General features: G+C 41.4%; 1 protein-coding gene across 3 annotated transcripts in view; it reads left to right on the forward strand.

Moving 5' to 3' along the window:
* Window positions 1–496: 496 nt before the first annotated feature.
* azi2 (5-azacytidine induced 2) overlaps window positions 497–18,089 on the forward strand; it is a 110,082-nt gene continuing 92,489 nt past the window's right edge. For 2 of the 3 annotated variants that reach the window (XM_038797307.1, XM_038797309.1), the window contains exons 1-2: window positions 498–683; window positions 13,821–14,110. In XM_038797307.1, the coding sequence (XP_038653235.1) occupies window positions 13,877–14,110 (234 nt within the window). In that variant the 5' untranslated portion in view covers window positions 498–683; window positions 13,821–13,876. Of the gene's footprint in view, window positions 802–13,820; window positions 14,111–18,089 lie in introns of all 3 variants that reach the window. The other variant, XM_038797308.1, reaches the window with a different exon arrangement.

Below are 18,089 nucleotides of genomic sequence, written 5' to 3' on the forward strand. Positions count from 1 at the left end.
ATTCCCATCCTATTCATGTTTATTACTTTCAGGCACAATATAAATACAAGTTGTTGTTACACCACAGAAGTGAAGGAAAGGAGACCTTGAGGCCGAATTTTCCACGTTCCTGATGCAGCTTCCAACCACCGGATGCCTTACTTTGCTGCTTAATCACGCTTTATCATCCAGCATCTTCTATCCCCATAAAAACAGAAGGTACAAAAAGAATTGAAGAGATAAACGAGAATAATCTATAGCATGCAAAGGAAATGGCGGCAGATAAAGGAGCAGTTGGATTGTTCACTGTGTTAATTTGGGAAATCATCGATTAACCGACAGCATAATATGCAGAACAGGACTTGTAGAGGTTGGTAGTTCTGTATGTGGTTGTTGAAACATTGCTTTGACTGGAAACTCCCTCTCCAGACAGTAAGTGCGCTGCGCACCGCCTGGCTCCACCCCCCCGGCAGCAGCCAGGAAGGGGGGCGCGCTGACGTCACTCCGTCGCGGCCGGCCGCCCGTGGTGACCCGGGGGTGAAAGGTGAAGGGTGAAAGGGAAAGGAGGCGGCGGCTCGGTTTCCTGGCTGTTGGACATGAAGTTCCTCTCTCAGCCCGGCAACATGACGCAGGAGAGCCGCTCCTCTCCCCACCTGGGACATCTGTAACTGACACAGCACATCGGCTCCGGAGGACGAGAGTCGGTGAGTGAGTGCGAACCCCCTCGGGCCGATTCTCTGCCTCTTTCTGCTCGGCCTCAACATTGGCCCCTGGGTCCCAGCTGTTGGAAGGGGCGGACTGGCTGCGTGTCTCAGTGCTCAGGTCAGTGACAGACCTCACTCCTGACACTTCCCTGACTATGGTGCCATGTCCTGTCAGCCTACAGGAAGGACCCCCCCCGGATAGAAATGCGAAGATCTCCAGGCAGTTACATTTTATATTGAAGTTTGTCCAGGCTCATATATATGTTTCAGTTTAATTCTATATTTTGTTTTAAACGCTCTCTATTTTAACGACAAGAATGTCTTCTAAAATGAGGTAAAACTTGAAGATCACCAATGAGTATTACGAGCAAGGTGCTTGTTTGATTCTTTTAAGATAATGCGTGGATGAAGTTAATTGGAATCAAAGTCTACGTTAATGAGTTGAACTTTCATTTTCCAGTCATGTGTTTATAGATTACCGACAGTGCAGCAGGAGGTCATTCTGCCCATCGAGTCTGCTTTCACCCTCCAAAAGAGCATCCTACCCAGGCCCAAGCCCTATCTTCGTAATTCCACCTAACCTTTGGACACATTAAGGGGCAATTTAGCAATCCACCGAGCCTGCATATCTTTGGACTGAGGGAGGAAACTGGAACACCCAGAGGAAACACACAGGGAGAATGTGCAAGCTCCACACAGACATTCACCAAGGACGGAATTAAATCCGGGTCCCTGGTGCTGTGAGGCAGCAGTGCTAACCACTGTTGTTGCAGGAGAATGGAGAGTGTTTTGGTACACACTTATTTTATTTATTTTTTAAATTTAGAATACCCAATTCATTTTCTCCAATTAAGGGGCAATTTAATGTGCCAATTGACCTACCCTGCACATCTTTGGGTTGTAGGGGTGAAACCCACGCAGACACAGGGAGAATGTGCAAACTCCACACGGACAGTGACCCAGAGCCGGGATCGAACCAGGGACCTTGGCACCATGAGGCAGCAGGGCTAACCCACTGCGCCACCGTGCTGCCCTTTGGTACACACTTATGAGAAGTATCCAATATCAACTAAAATAATTTGTATTTGTTCATGGAATCTGGATATGGCTGGGAAGTTCAGCATTTATTTCTTACCCTTAATTGCCCTTGAGAAAGTTGTGGTAAAACATGTTCTGGAAGCACTCCAGTTCATCTGTTAAGATATACCCACAGTGCTATTAGGGAGTTCTCAGAAATTTGTACCAGTCACAGTGAAGGATCAGTGATATAGTTCCAAGTCAGGAAGGTGTACAACTTGGGAAGGGAACTTGCAGTTGTGGTTTTCCCATGCAACTGCTTCCCTTATTTTTCTGGATGGTAAATGTCTTGCAAGGTGCTGTCAAAAGACCCTTGGTGATCTGCTGCATTGCACCTTGTAAGTAGTGCACACTGCTGCCATTGTGTGCCAGTGGTGAAACGTGTGAATGTTTAAGGTGGTGGATGGGGTGCCAGTAAAGTGGGTTGCTCTGGCCTAGATGATGCTCAGCTTCTTGTGTTGTTGGACCTGCACTCATCCAGGCAATTGGAGAGTATTCTATCACATACCTGACTTGTACGTTGTCGATTGTGGACAGACTAAGGAACCAGGAATTTAATTATTGCAGAATTAACAGGTTCTGACATACCTCTTGTTGCCAAGTTTCAAGGATCAAATTGCATAATGGTTATTAATTACAATCCCGGCTCATTCATTTAAAGACACTGTGGGAACTTTTAGATTACCCCTCCACCACTTCTATGGCAATGTGGCACAAAGCAGCATGGTGGCACTGCTGTCTCTCAGTGCCAGAGACCCAGGTTCAGTTCCGACCTCTGGTGTCTGTGGAGTCTTCACTTTCTCCCCATGTCTGTGTGGGCTTTTTCCCCATAGTCCAAAGATGTGCAGGTTAGGTAGATTGGCGATGCTAAATTTTCCCAAGGTGGGGTTACGGGGATAGGATGGGGGATTGGATTGAGGTAGGTTGCTCTTTCAGAGGGCAGGTGCAGACTCAATCTGAATGGCGGCTTTCTGCACTGCAGGGATTCTATGAATGTGTCTATGAATGACAAGACTAATGTGCACTAAATGATCTATCATGATGCCTTTGAGAAAGAATAACAAGAGCATCGGCAAAATGGTTATATTATCACCTGCAGAGTAGACTGACCCCATGTTCAAAGAGAAGCAAAGAATGGTGGTATTTCAGAATTCAAGGCCAGTGTCAGTCAGGTGGTGCATGATATTCAATAAGGTCTGATTCAGTAAAAGAAGTAAAGTTGTCATAGTCCTGTGGTGAATGTAATTCACACTGTATTGTATTTTATGGTATTGTGTCCTTGTGGGCTCTGTCAGTGAGCTGTTGCGCAGCTCTGCCCATAGGGGGAGATGAGGAGCTTGTACAGGGCTCCGCCCATGGCTCTGCCCATGGCCCCTCCCACTACCAGAAGTATAAAGTACAGCAGCCATGTGAGCCTGCCCTCAGTTCTTCTGGTCGCAGGCAGACTCAGTTGTAAGACTATTAAAACCACAGTTTACTTCCAATCGTGTTCCGAGTGAATTGATGGTCACATCAAGTCCCAGATGACCATAGGCTGCTTTCCCCTTTGAGGGGGTGAGCTGACTGGTGGTGATTTAACCTGAGGATCGCCACACCTCAGGTGAGAGGCAAGGTTGAGAAGGCGAGGCCTTCGTGAACAACCTCAGCCAGTGTGTGGACTGAAACAGTACTCTGCATCACAAACCATCTGTCCAGCCAACTGAACTAAACTGGTACTGATTTACTACTCTTGTCACAGAACATACATTTCCTACCGTCTGCCACTTGAAATCTATGATGAAATCATCAAATTCCACCATTTTACCATCTGACTGAGAAGGATGCATATCGATTAGCCTGTATTGGAAATGTAGATGAAACACCGATGAACTTTGACATGCCAGCAAACAAGACTGTTATCAAGATTGATGAAATTAGACCAGGAGGACTATGCAAAGGAAAAGGTTTGCTCATGTGGGACATGTTCAAATCCTACCTTGTCAACAATGTCTTCCATACTGCAAGATCAGCCAATGCCAATGTGGCATTCCCGACAATCTTGCAGATGTTGTTCAACCCTTGGATTTTGGAAGGCGTGAAAGTGGAAATATGTGATCACCTTCACTAGCAACATTGTACCAGTGGACCATAGATATGTGGATTGAACCTGATCCCAATATTATCAAAAAAATCATTACTGGAATGTTGAATGTGTTTGATGGCACCAAAGGCAATTACTTGTGGAATGATAATGCTGAAGTTCTGGTAATGAGGAAGATCCAAATAATATGCAGCCAGGCTATTGGGATGATTGTTTGGTGATTCCGATAGTGATCAATGATTTTGAATTTTAGTGTGAAGCGTTGTCACATTCATTATGGCATATATTTATATTGTATTGGATGAAATCTATGGTACATGGTTCATAATCTTATAAAATAAATGCTGAATTAATATTAATCTTTTAGTCCATTGCAGCGGTCTTTTTTTGTTTTTGGATCAAAATCAAGCATGCATGTCAGTCTCTAAAAAACATTACCCATGTAAAGGCGATCCCACAATTCGGGTCAAAGAAATCGGTCTGAAATTCAACTTCTACATGAGTAACATCCCTGACACCTCAAAGTCTGTCCACCATTCTCAAGGCACATGTCAGCAGTGTGATGGAATACTCTACTCTCCACTTGCCTGGATGAGAACAACTCAACGCCATCCAGGACAAAGCAGCCCATTTGATTGGCACCCCATTCCCCACTCTCACTTTCATTCTTTCCACCACAGATGCACAAAGATGGCAGTGTCTGCCACCTAAGGTGCACTTCAGCAACTCCCCAAGGCTTCTTCAACAGCACCTTCTAAACCTGTGGCCTCTACCACCGAGAACAGGCATTTTCAAAGTGGGCAGGCGGCTGTCAGGAGCCATCCATTGTGGCGTTTCCAATCGCATGAATTCACACACTACAGCCACAGCAGCCATCTTTTAACAATGCAGGCTGCGAGCAGCTTTGAAAATGACGGCCGCGACCATATTAAAAAAAAATGCTGACTTACTGCGCATGCGTGCCCGCTCATCAGTGCGCATGTGCGGCACCCAGCGAGAAGCACTGTCTCTTTCTGACGTCGGCGCATTGAAGCAGGAGAAGATTTTTAAAAATTCAATGTTATCTTCCTGCCTGAAGCGAGGCACGTCACGCGCCCCAAACGCTGACGTCATGTGCTTTGGGCGCGATTGCAATTCCTCCATTTTGTCAGCATCAAACAAATAAAACTTTAAATTAATCATTTTGTTATAAGGAAGAGAGGGCCAGAGATGCAAACAGGCCAGGATCTCTCATCTAAACCTGCTGGAGAGAGTTGCTCAGCAGAATCCACAACAGGACAAAGCAGTGGTGGTGTGAGCTGTTCAGGAGGGTCCACAACATGACAAAGCAGTGCTGGTGTGAGCTCCAGGGCCTCTGGTGAACAGCCCATTAAGAAGAAGGCACAGATCAGTATAAAGATGATTTTTTAAGGTATGGATTTATTAATTGTGCCAATGTCGGTCAGTGTGGGTCCCGAAGGTTGGCCGGTTGGTAAAAATGGATCCCCGGAAAAAAAGTTTGAAAAACACTGATCTAAAAGGACAAGAGCAGCATATGCACGGAATATCACTGAATGAAAATTCCCCTCCAAGCCACACACGAACATGATTTGGAAATATATCACTGTTCCTTCTCTGCTACTGTCCAACATCCTGACACTCCCTCCTACCAGCACCGTGGATGTACCCACACCACCTGGGCTGTAGTGGTTGAGGAAGACAGCTCCTCACCGCTTCCATAGCCCTCTACTTCTCTGCCCTTTGTAGCTAACTAAGTCGCCTTTGAAAGCCCATCTGCTCCATCAGCCTTTCAGGCACCGCATTCCAGATCATAACCGGTCATGAGGTTTTCCTGTCACCGTCTTGTTTATTCATCAACAACCGTAAATCGGTGTCCTCTGAGTGTCGACCATTCCACCAATGGGGGCAGTTTCTTTCTATCTACACTGTCGCGTTTCCTCATAGTTTTGACCACCTGCATCAAATCTCTGCACCTTCTTTGCTCTAAGGAAAAGCTTCTTCAATCTGTTACTGGTGCCCCTCGTCCCAGAAACATTCTAGTTGACCTCTTCAGCATCTCCCTAAGGCCTTCACATGCAATTTAAAGTGTGAAACTAGTTAAGACTGAACCAGTGTTTCATGAAGCTTCATCTCTTCCTTGCTTTTGTACTCTTGTGTAAGTAGTTAATAATGCCCTGTTCTTGGACTGATTTGATGTTTTAAGTGACTATTTAATTAATCGATGGTTGGCTTGATTTGATTGATTTATGCCAATTATTTAATTTCCCAACAGCAGATACCTGTGAAGACTGATTTAAAACAATTCTTGGCTGAAATGGGATTTGGAGGCTCAAATTAAATGTACTGATTTTTGTGATTAAAATGATGCTGACTCTGAAGCATATTTTTGGAGACTAAGTTTTTATTTGTCTGGTGGCTGAGGCCCTGTGGACATTTTGCAGGATGTAATCATTTCCTCACCATTCAGCTCAAAAAGCAACTTTGCACAGATAAGTATCTGTTGGTGGTACCACTGCGGTTAGCACTGTTCCCTCACAGCACCAGGGACCCAGGTTCAATTTCTGCCTTGGAGGACTATCTGTGTGGCCATTCTTGTGTGTCTGCGTGTGTTTCCTCCAGGTGCTCCGATATCCTTCCACAGTCCAAAAATGTGCAAGTTAATGGATTGGCCATGCTAAGTTACCACTTAGCGTTGTGGGGTTGTGTGTTGCAGGGATAGGACAGGAGCCTGGTTAGAGTGCTCTTTCAGAGGGTCGGTGCAGACTCGATGAACTGAATGGCCTCTTTCGGTCGTGTAGGGTATCTAGGATTTATCAAATAATTATAAAATGTTGCATCATTGTACCATGAATATTCCACATAAACCACCTTATTTGTTTGCCTTCCATACTTTCATCTTCCTCTTTTATAATTTGCAATTAAATTCTGCTTTCATAATAGCTACATTAAACATGTTAAAATATGTTTGTGTGAATGGACTCTGGTAATTTAAAGAAACTCAGTGGCCCAGATGCCTATCTCTAACACCTAGAAGAGTAAGGGCAGCATATGTTTGGGAATATTGGCACCTGGAAATTCATCTCCAAGCCACACACCATCCTGACTTGGAACTATATTCTTGTTCATTCACTTGTTCTTGGACCAAAGTCCTGGACCTCTCCTCCCTGCAGCACTGTGTGGGTGTAACAGCAATAGATGGACAAAAGTGGCTCACCACCTGCTTCTCAAGGGTAATTAGGGGTGGGCATTAAATGCTAGCTTACCAATGATGTCTACGTCCCATTAAATCACTTTTTTAAAGTTATTTTTGCCCATTGGTTGTATTTTGGCTTTTTGCTGGAGGAATCTAAAACTACTCTTCTGCTTTGCACGGTCAATAGTTCTAAATCTTCCTTTTCCCCCAAATATTTATCACATTATCCCTTTAGAAGATTCAGTGATTACTGCCTCAAATAACTTCCTGCAGGAAAGCATTCTATTCTTTAGCAACCCCATGTGTAGAGATATTTCTCCAACCTCATTTCTCATTGTCTTAGGGATAATTTTAAGTTGCTGACACCTTGCCATTGACTCTCCAACGAGAGGAAATAGTCTTTCTCATTCATCATTTTTAAAGAAACTTTTATTAAATCTCCTTGGTTGTCTGACCTCCAGTGAAAAGATCCCAGTACCCTGAGTCTCCTCCAAACTAACCCGAACATCATTCACCTAAATTTTATGTCAAAAAATGTTCTCTATTACTTTAATGTCCTTTCCAAAATCCACAGTTAGAGTTCTCCAAACTATGAACTGACCACCCTTTTGTATCCGTTCTTCATTATTTTATTGGCCTTGTACTCTATGACCCCATTTATAAAATATCAAATTTTATCCTTTTTTTTTAGCTTTATCCATCTGTGCATGCAAGTTTAAGGAATGATCTATTTGAACCCTTTCTGTTCAATCACAGTCTTCACTGTATTTCCATGAAGTGTGTCCTCCTACTTCCGATTTTTCTCTCAACTTATTGCCTTCCGCCTATCCATATTTAAATTGCATCTGTCTCCAATGTAGCCATTTCATTTAATTTGTCTGTATTCCTGAAGTCTCTTATTGTCTTCCTGTTTGGTAGCCAGACTGACTACTTTCGTCATCACAAAATTTCAGGATTTTGTTCCTTGCATCCAAACCCAACTTAGCTAAGAACAAAAGTGAACCAAACACTGATGTCTAGGGTATACTACATCCAAAGTTCTTTAAGATATGAGGAGCAATAATTTCCCCAGCATTTTATTTTTAGTCTACCAACTAGTGTTTTATCTGTTTTTCCACTTCCTTCATACCTATGAACTTTTCTAACCTAATTCTTAAGGTACATTCTTGAACTCTTTATGAAAATCCATAAATGCTACATATGCTTTATTTCCTTCTAATTTGGCCGCTCCTTTAAACAATTTAAATATGTCAACTATGGCTTTCCTTAACAGGTGTATGCAAGCTTTTGAAACAAGCAGAAACTTAAAGGGAGGCATATGATAAAATTCAGGATAAATACTGAATAAAATCACAAGGAATATAAAATGACTAGTGGGGAGGTGAAAAGGGAGACTTGGGAGAGCTTAAGGAGATGAAGAAAAGACAGACCATAATATAAGTAGTAATGAATTTTATAAAGATGGTGGCTAATTTAAATTAACACGCGCATTGCTGGTGTTATCTTTGATTATAGATTTGGAGATGTTCATTATTAGCATTTGACTCAGTTTATAGCTGCTTCTATTCTTGAGCTAAAATATTAGCCTTGACTATCCTCTAGTCCAATGGCACAGTTTCCATGTTTGAAAAGCTTGAAAATGTGTGACCAGAGTCTTTGTTATCTTCTTAGTGCACACCCTAAGCTGTTTTATCAGAACTCTTGTGACTTTTGACCTTTAGGTATGCTAATTTTTTTTTCAATGCCAGCTTATTCGCTGTTCTATGCTGATTGTTCCGTGTAATCCTCTAGTGTACACTTTCTTTCACCATTTTCAAAAAAAACTGATGCAAAATATTTATCTTTTATTTTTCGCATTTAGACATTCATCTGAGTGGCCCCATCTTTTTTTATATTTGCAAAGGTCATTGGTATTTGAAGTTGCTTGATATTACATAGAACTTGAGTATAGCTGAAAAAAGACATGTTAAAGCTTTTCACCTTACACTCATCAGGATACTTCATAAAAATGTCAGTACAAGGAGAAAACAACAACTTATACTATATGAGAAGAGTATACGGATGGTTGGCAAGTGGATTCTAGTGGTGGTGTTGGCATGAAGAATGGGCCACTTATTTGTTTAGCTGAAACAGGTGCAAATATGTTATTTCTGTTTGCAAAGGACAAGGCCTGTGTATTAAAATCTGTATCTTCAGTGTATGCAAATGCACCACACTGCAAGTCCGATTTTAAAAAATCTTAAATTGTTATGGTGAAGCTAGTTGTTTCACACTGCTACTATATGGTATTTGTCACCAACATAGTGCTGCATTGAGCCACAAAGACGTTCTTCCTAGCACACAAATGAGTACAGTGTCCACTCCCCATCCTCCCCGCTGTTCACAGTCAGCAAAGTACAGACTGTGTCCAACCAGCCCATGCTTGAAAAACACAAATGTTCAACATTAGATGTAATTCTGCAATTGAATAACATTTACTGAATAATCCTCATGTGCTAGGAATTACACTGACAACCAATTTAAAATTGTCAGTCAAGATCTCAAGTGTGGCACATTTGCATGCACTGGAAGCTACATATATTGATACATGAGGCTCTGTTCTTTACAGACTGAAAGAACATGTATAAACATTGCACCTGTGTCAACTAAACAAATAAGTGATAGCCATTCGCTGATTCATTCCTCCGGGTCAAGCTGCCTTGTTTAAATTTCAAACAATGCTTGACAGCTATCTGGCAGGCAACTAGTGCATTCTCCTTGGCAACACCTCTACCAATTAGAGTCCACTTGAATACCAATTAGCATTTTCTGCTTGTACAGAATAACTTGTTGTTTTCCTTTTCCCCTCATATTCTTGCAAAGTGTCCTGATGAATACAAGACAAAAAGCTTTGATTACGAATTTGAAGAAGAAATACAACAGAAGATGTGCAGGTTAGATGGATTGGCCATGTTAAATTGCCCCTTATGTCCAGTGATGTGCAGGTTAGGTGTGGTTGTAGGGGTAGGGTGGGAGTCTGGTTAGGGTGCTCTTTCAGATGGTCAGTGCAGACTCGATGGGCCAAATGGCCTCCTTCTGCACTGTGGGGATTCTATGATGTGTTTTTTTTTTAAAGCAGTTCTCATTCTTTATTATCTTTCTATCTACATTTTCACCTCCCCACTACATTTTTACATTCTTTATGGTTTTCTTCAATACCATTAGTTTGAGTGTTAGTACGTGCCTCCCTTTGAGTTTTAGTTTGGTTTCATTTATTCTGTTTTTACACAGAACTTGCTGCTTTAATTACTTTTGGGAATATATTTATTTTGTAGTGCATCTATCATTGATCTCCTATCCCAAATATCTTTACCTGTTTCATAGAGTATTATAGAATTTACAGAGCAGAAGGAGACCATTTGGCACAACAAGTCTCCACTGGCCCTTGGAAAGAGCACCCTACCTCGGCCCATGCCTCCACCCTATCCGTGTCACCCAGTAACCCCACCTAACCTTTTGGACACTAAGGGCAATTTATCATGGCCAATCCACCTAACCTGCACATCTTTGAACTGTGGGAGGAAACTGGAGCACCCAGAGGAAACCCATGCAAACACGGGGCGAAAGTGCAAATTCCACACACACAGTCGCATGAGGCTGGAATTGAACCTGGGACCCTGGAGCTGTGAGGCAGCAGTGCGAACCACTGCTTTGAATATTTTGCCTTCAGTATAAGTCTGGATATTTGGCTTCCAATATTGTTAACTTGTATTTTGTAACTAACACTTTGCTCAAACTGGCAGCAACTGTATTGTTATCCCCTCCAGCTGGAGCTGTTTCTTTCCTGAAGCTCTTTTCACTGAAGATTTCACGCTTTCTGACCGCCCAATGCCCAACTTGTAATCAGTGTTTCAGGAAGTAGTGTCCTACCTCAGCAATGTCAACAACTGCATCTTCAAAAACTTCTCTACTGTAATTTAACATCAACTAGCTCATTATGATTGAACATGAATTCTAGCAAAGAAATGTGTAAGTTCAGCATATGCTGGTGTGAGGTAACAACAGAACACTATTTGGCTTTACAGCACCAAAAGTTATTGTCGAACAGATTACTGCTTTGCTAATCCAGGAGTACCTTGTCTGATAGCGACATCAGCATGGATCAAATGTATTTGCTTCCAGAATTGTAATTGGATGAATAACAAACAAAAATGACCTAATCAATGTAATATCATGTCGCTATCTTAATCTAATAGGAGCTTTCTTTAGCAATAGTTCTAGTCTTATAAAGGCTAATAGCCAAGAATCACATTGTGAGTTCTGAAACATACTTGCATAATGAAAATGGCAGAATCTATTACAATAACAGCTTGCATTTATATAGCACCACTAATACCGCACGTCACAAGGTGTTCCACAGGAATGATCGGAACAAAATGTGACAGAGCCACAAAAGGAGATGTTAGTAATTGTCAGCGGTTTTGATGAACATCATGGAAGGAAAGAGGTGAGAGGTTGAGGAAAGGAATTCCAGAAGTTAAGGCCGAGGTACCTGCAGGCACCGGAGTCCATTATAAAACAATGAGAGTTGGAATGTGCAATGGGTCCGAATTGGAAGATCTCAAGAGGGTTCTGTAGGAGATTAAGATGGGGTTTGAGTGAGAAAATGGAGGAATTTTAAAACTTGGAGACATCGGCAAACCTGAAGTCGATAGATCAGTTAACATAAATGGTGAGTGAATGGAACTTTTGGCATGTAGTTAGCATTCGGGCAACAGTGTTTTGGATGAGTCAAATTTATAGAGGCTAGGAAGTGGGAGGGCAGCCAGGAAGAGATATTGGAATAGTTGAGTCGAGAGATAACACGGCATGTCTGAGTGTTTCGGCAGCTGAAGAACTGCTGCAGAGTCTAGATTGTGCAGTGGAAATTAGAAGTCCTGTGGGCATTTTGGGTGATGTATGCAAGGGTATATGCTGAAAGCTTAACTCGCCAATTCAGTAATTGCATTGTAACATAGGTTTTAAAAACCCAACTTGCCTCTTGGGTGCCCTCCAACTGTACTAACAAAGTACGCAAGTTAGTTTGTAAGAACGTTTTTTCATCAGCATGGCTAGCATTCAATTAACTGTTGTATTCTGATAAATGTGCCAAACAATAACTTGAATGGCAAAGCAACAATATTAACTTGCATTTTTTCCCAATGGATTTAACATAGAAAAAAAACTCTAAAATTTTCACGGAGGTATGCGAGTACCAACCCAAAGAAACTGATATTGGCAAAGGTTAAGAAAATCCTGAGCAAAGCAGCAGGAGGGTCTTCATGTCGTGCCTTGAAGGTAGAAGGGTTTAGATAGATTCAGAAGCACAGGGAAGGTTGTAGGGCTATTCTCCGCCCAATCACATTTCACGATTTCTGTGAATCCCGCCCAATGTGTTAGAACAGTAATGAGGAAAATAATGAGCATATTAGTTCAGTGGAAGAACAAGGTGATCTAGGTGCACTGATATATAAATCTTTTAAAAGTGGTTGAACGTGGCTTTTTTAAAAAACCACTGAAAAGGGAAATGGGACTTTGGGGATTATACCCAAGCAAAAGCAGAGAGAACATTTTCAGTATTAAATGTTATTCAAATTTGATTAAACTAGATTACTGTGTGTAGCTTTGACCTCGCTTTGAATGCGCAGCACAGTAACAAGCCTGGCCCAATTAACCTGAACTGGTATTTGTACTCCACATGACTGTCCTCCCATTGCATCTACCACTTTTCAGCCTATCTCATTCCATTTTTCACATGCACTGCTCTGCTTTCCTTTTTGAAAGCACCTAAATGAGTTCTAAATTCTGTCGGAGGAATCTCTCCCTATTTTCCTCTTGGACTTATTAGTAACTGCCACGTATTCATGGGCCCTAGTTTTGGATTCTCCCACTAGTGAAAGTATTTCCTCCAAATGTACCCTATCCAACCTATTCAGAATTTTAAATACCTATCAGATCACCAAATTCTTCACTTTTCAAAAGTAAAAACAATCTTGCAAATCCTTTTTGCTTTTCTCCAATCTTTCTGTGTCCTTTTCTTTTTAGCATGGGGAACACAACAGTGCACAGTATCCTGAATGCTAAAGGCAATGCAACATATTTACCCTGGGATAAAAGGGCAGCGTTATTAGGGCTGTGTTTTCTCGCGCTTGATTGAATAAGATTTAACATGAACAGACAAGGTGAACAAAAATGATTTCCATTGTGACCAATTAAAATTTTGAGGCCAAGATAAGCACCGAGATAGAGGAGGAAATTAAGTGACACTTTTTAACGTAGAGTTATTAGAATGTGGACTGTTTTGTCACAAGTTATGAGCAATGCTAGTGCGAGTGTACATGTGGCAAAAGAGGGAAAATGGAATTGTATGAAATCGGCCTCTGTGAGGGACCTAAATTTAGTACAAGCAAGAAGGGAACCTCCTTTGTTAATGTTTCTAAGCTCTTCCTGTATGTTGAACACAGGTGGAGCGAATCTGAATTTTTTTTAATTGGAGGAGGCGATAAAATATTGAATTAAAAGAGGCATTTACATAAAAAATGGTCAATGCCTTTATGTAACTGAATATTTTTTTTTGCATCATGATAAAAGGCTGGAGAAAATATCTAAATGGGCCCTGTACATGAATCCAACAGCAAAGTAGGCTGAATTATTTCTCCTTGTTTCCGTTTCTGAAACAAGTTATTTGTATGAAACGTTGCGTATTTTCATGTGAGAAGATACTACCTGCAGCAAATTTAGTACTTTTTATATTGTGTTTGACAAATAGCTTGTGCAGATCAGCAGGAGGCAGCTTCTGCGAACACTGGTGGGATTCTATGAAGTATGAGCATGGAAGGGCTATATCTGGAAGATGATATCTCTATACTGAACCACGAAGAAGCAAGCCCTGAAGTAACACATCTTAGGCTAAGCCCGATTGCAACCTCTTCAGGTGATGAATCTGTTGCTTCCCACTTTGCACTTGTCACAGCCTATGAAGACATCAAAAAACGACTGAAGGAAACCGAATGTGAAAATTCTTTCCTGAAGAGAAAAGCCCGGTTACTAGAAGAGAGGGTAATGTTTTTTATTAAACTGTGCATTATAATCTTTTCTTCAGAGTTGTTAATATCATTCAAAATTTTATTTCAGAATCTCTCTCCCCCACCCCGCAATCATTCTCTCTTCTCTCTTCTTTCTTCTCTCTTCTCTCTTCTCTCTCTCTCTCTCTCTTCTCTCTCTCTCTTTTCTCTCTCTCTCTCTCCTCTCTCTCATCTCTCTCTCTCTCTCTCTCTCTCTCTCTCTCTCTCTCTCTCTCTCTCTCTTTCCCCCCCCCCCCCCCCCCCCCCACAAACACAATCAGCCTGAATATTACACTCCCCCAGTGGGGTTCATCATGAAATTAATACAGATTGCCGCTGGAACCTCTCAGTAATGTTACATTGGGGCAGGTGAGGCCTCGGACGGGATGACCACCTTGCCCCAATTGAGTGGCTTGAGTGACGATTATTGACAACTTAAGGCCTTTTCCCGCTCAGCCTCAATTTTTAGGCTGGAGGGAGGGAAGTGTTGCAGGGGATCGGGGAAGCCCAAAACCAGCCTCTGGTGGGGAGGGGTGCACCTCCATCGGAAGTACCCTTTTAACTTTGGGCACTTCCCCCATAAGGTTCAGTAACCACTGAATCCCCATCCCCACTCTTGGCCTCTTCCTCCACCCCATCCCCTACTGTCCAGTTGAGACCCCGAAACGTCCCTATTCCTGGAATCCTGGGACGTTGGCTCTGGGGACTGCATGAGGTCCCATTCCTATTTACTGCAGCTTCTGGTGCTGCAGGGACTAGAATGTTGCTGGCCAATCTGATTGGCTTGCAGTTCTAAGACAGGATTTCCTCCTGAGTGAGGGACAAAGTCCTGCTTGCAGCCAATTTGCACTCATTGGAGCATGAAAGGGCTGTGAGGCAGACTGTGTCAGAGCAGTGTGTTCCATGCCGACTCTTTGGATAGCGGGTCAAGAAACCCCACCTGAAAATCGTGTCTGTGTCCCTCTGTCACTCTGTGTCTCTTTTGACAAATATTAAAAAGGGTGAACAGTCCATTAAACTGAGTAACTTCAGAAAGGTCATGTGGGATTCAATCTACAAGTTTGCTAGTTTCCATTTATATAGACATATAGCAATTTCATTTCCTCCTTTTATATGTAAAATGATTTTGTTTTTAGTGCTAAATTACATCATCTGACATAAGTTTCCTTAAGAGTAAATATGGATTGAGTCAATCTGAAATCAGCTTTAATGTATTTTTTTCTAATTTACAAAACTGTACCATAAGTGACAAATAGACTAATTTATTATGCTGCTGTTGATAGACTTGAGATATATATCTATGATGAAAATTGAGATGGAATGAATGTTTATATCATTGTCTTCAAACTAAACTAATCAATTTATGGGTTGTGATATGTAATTTGCCGTGCTTTTGATGGAAGCATTTGCATTTATGCATATCAAGAATAGAATGTGGAAAAGTCTGTTTAGCATATTATTGCATCTTCCATGGGCAATGCATATTCTACCTTCTTATGAATTTTATTTCTAGAAGGAAAGTTCTGCATAATTACTACTTGATCCTCAGAGGTTATTAATACATGGTTCATCTATCCTTGCACTTTAATATTTGACAATAGGCCTCGGCCTTCCACGAAGCATTTTATTCCTCTGATTTCCTTGTTAAATCTCACATCCTCCTCCCCCCCCCCCCCCCCCCTCACATTTAATATATGTTTTCTTCAATGCTAAATTGCATTAACTGCCATAAGTTTTCAATATAATTGAAAGCAGTATGTGATGGCTAAAGCAGCAAGAGCATAAGAAATTGAATCTTCCTCCTCTCAAGTTGCAGCCCATCTTGCCAGTCCCCAGTGGCATTGAGATATCCTGAGCACAGACTCGAGCGATTGGTGTTCTGGCAAAATATGTCAGCCTGTGTCAAATAGAAATAGAAGCCAATGGATGGAATAATCCAAAAGTCATAGAATCTCTGCAGTGCAAAAGGAGGCAATTTACCATTTTGAGTCTACACGACACTCAAAAGAGCCCACCTCGCTGCCCCATCCCCACAACTCCACCCATAGCCAATCCGCACACCTTTGTACTGTCGGAGGAAATCTACACGGGTGGGGAGAATGTGCAAACTCCACCCAAGGCAGGAATTGAACCCAGGTCAGTGGCGTGCAGAGGTCTGGTGATGCCCGGGGCAAATCTTGATTGTATGCCCCAAAGACTCAAGTATAAGGCCTAATATACTGAGAAATATTATGAGAAAGGAAAACATTTTGAATATATAAACACAGATAAAACATGAAATAAACGCTTTATTCGATTTTAATATAAATCAATCAAATTTATTAAGTTCTTTTCCCCAAATGATACCTCCTGTCACAAAACACCTGAACTACTTCACTTTTTACATCAGCTGTGATAAATTCTTTTTCAATGCTTATTAAAGCCATGTTGGTCAGTCGCTCCTGTGACATAGAAGACCTCGGATATGTTTTTATTAATTTCAGTTTTGAAAATGACCTTTCACAGCTTGCAACTGAAAATGCGATTGTAAGCAGTAATCTGTATGAAACACACAGCGTCGGAAAGACATCCCTCCCATACTGCAGTAAAGACTCCAGAGCATCTTTAGGATCGGGGGAACTCTATTCCCTCCAGCTCGAAAGAGCATCACAAAATCAATAATTTTGTTATAACTGAATTGCAACCACATCATTGTGATAATAATTTGCAAAGTCTGAACATTCCTTTTTTAATTTCTCTCTTTCTTGTTCATCTTCAATTACTACTGAATTCAAGTTCAGAAGAAAAGAAAATCGGTCACTGAGTCTTTGAAGACGGACACTGCGGTCTTCAATTTCAGTTTTTAATCTGTTCACAATCTCTACCATTACTCTATTCATTTCTTCTTGTGCCGTCAGTCCACTATCTCTTGCTGACTCTCTAGGCATTATTCTTCTTCTCTTTGTTCGTGCAATTGGTATTCCCCAATTTTCACAATATTCATTGGCTAAATCTATTGCATTGTGGATAATTTCGTCATTCTTCAAATTCAAGATATGAATAAGTCCTCTCAGATCACAAGACGCTTCATGGAACCCCATTTTCGGATCCTGCAAACATTTTGAGACTTTCTCCACTGATGATAAAACTGAGTACCAAAAATTTAATAAAGCTATAAACGGGAACTGTTGAATAGAGTTCAGTAGCGATCCTGCATCAGATTTAGTTTCCCTTGAAAATTCTCCTTCCAGCAGGTGTTGAAGGCTTGCAATAACGTTGTCACACTCTTCGTGGATTACTTGCACAGCATCATGGCTGGAACTCCATCTTGTGTCACACTGTCTTTTCACAGTCCGAGTGACAAATGATTTTAACACTTCCCAACGAGAAGTAGATGAAGAAAAAAAATTAAAGAGTTTTTCTAGAATGCCAAAAAATGTAACAACAACAGGTTGCACCTCACTTGCATGGACACAGGCCAAATTGAGACTGTGGTTCTCGCAGTTCACAAACACAGCTTTTGGGTTAACTTCAAGAATTTTTTGTTGAACACCTCCTCTCACTCCAGCCATAACTGCTGCGTTATCATATGCTTGACCACGACAGTCATTCATGGAAATTTTGTCGTCTTCCAATTTTTCCTGAATTTTATTTACCAGGCTGACTGCACCTTTCTTGTTGACTTGAAAAAATCCCAGAAATGTCTCCTTTATTTCTACTTTTCTGTTTTCATCAATATGAACGTAACGCAGAATTTCAGAAACCTGATCTTCATGGGCAATATCTGGAGTTGAATCCAGCATTATGCTAAAATATTTTGCGTCCTTAATTTCGGAAATTATATTTTTCTTGACAGTTTCACCAAGAAGATTGATTATTTCGTTTTGAATTCTGTTGGACAAGTAGGTGACACTTTTTGGTTTCTCTTTCCCTCTCTGCAAGTGTTTTGCTAAGATGTCATCATATTTGGCCAAAAGTCTGATTGTTGCTAGAAA

Source organism: Scyliorhinus canicula, chromosome 5 (assembly GCF_902713615.1).
Source record: "Scyliorhinus canicula chromosome 5, sScyCan1.1, whole genome shotgun sequence".
NCBI lineage: Eukaryota > Metazoa > Chordata > Chondrichthyes > Carcharhiniformes > Scyliorhinidae > Scyliorhinus > Scyliorhinus canicula.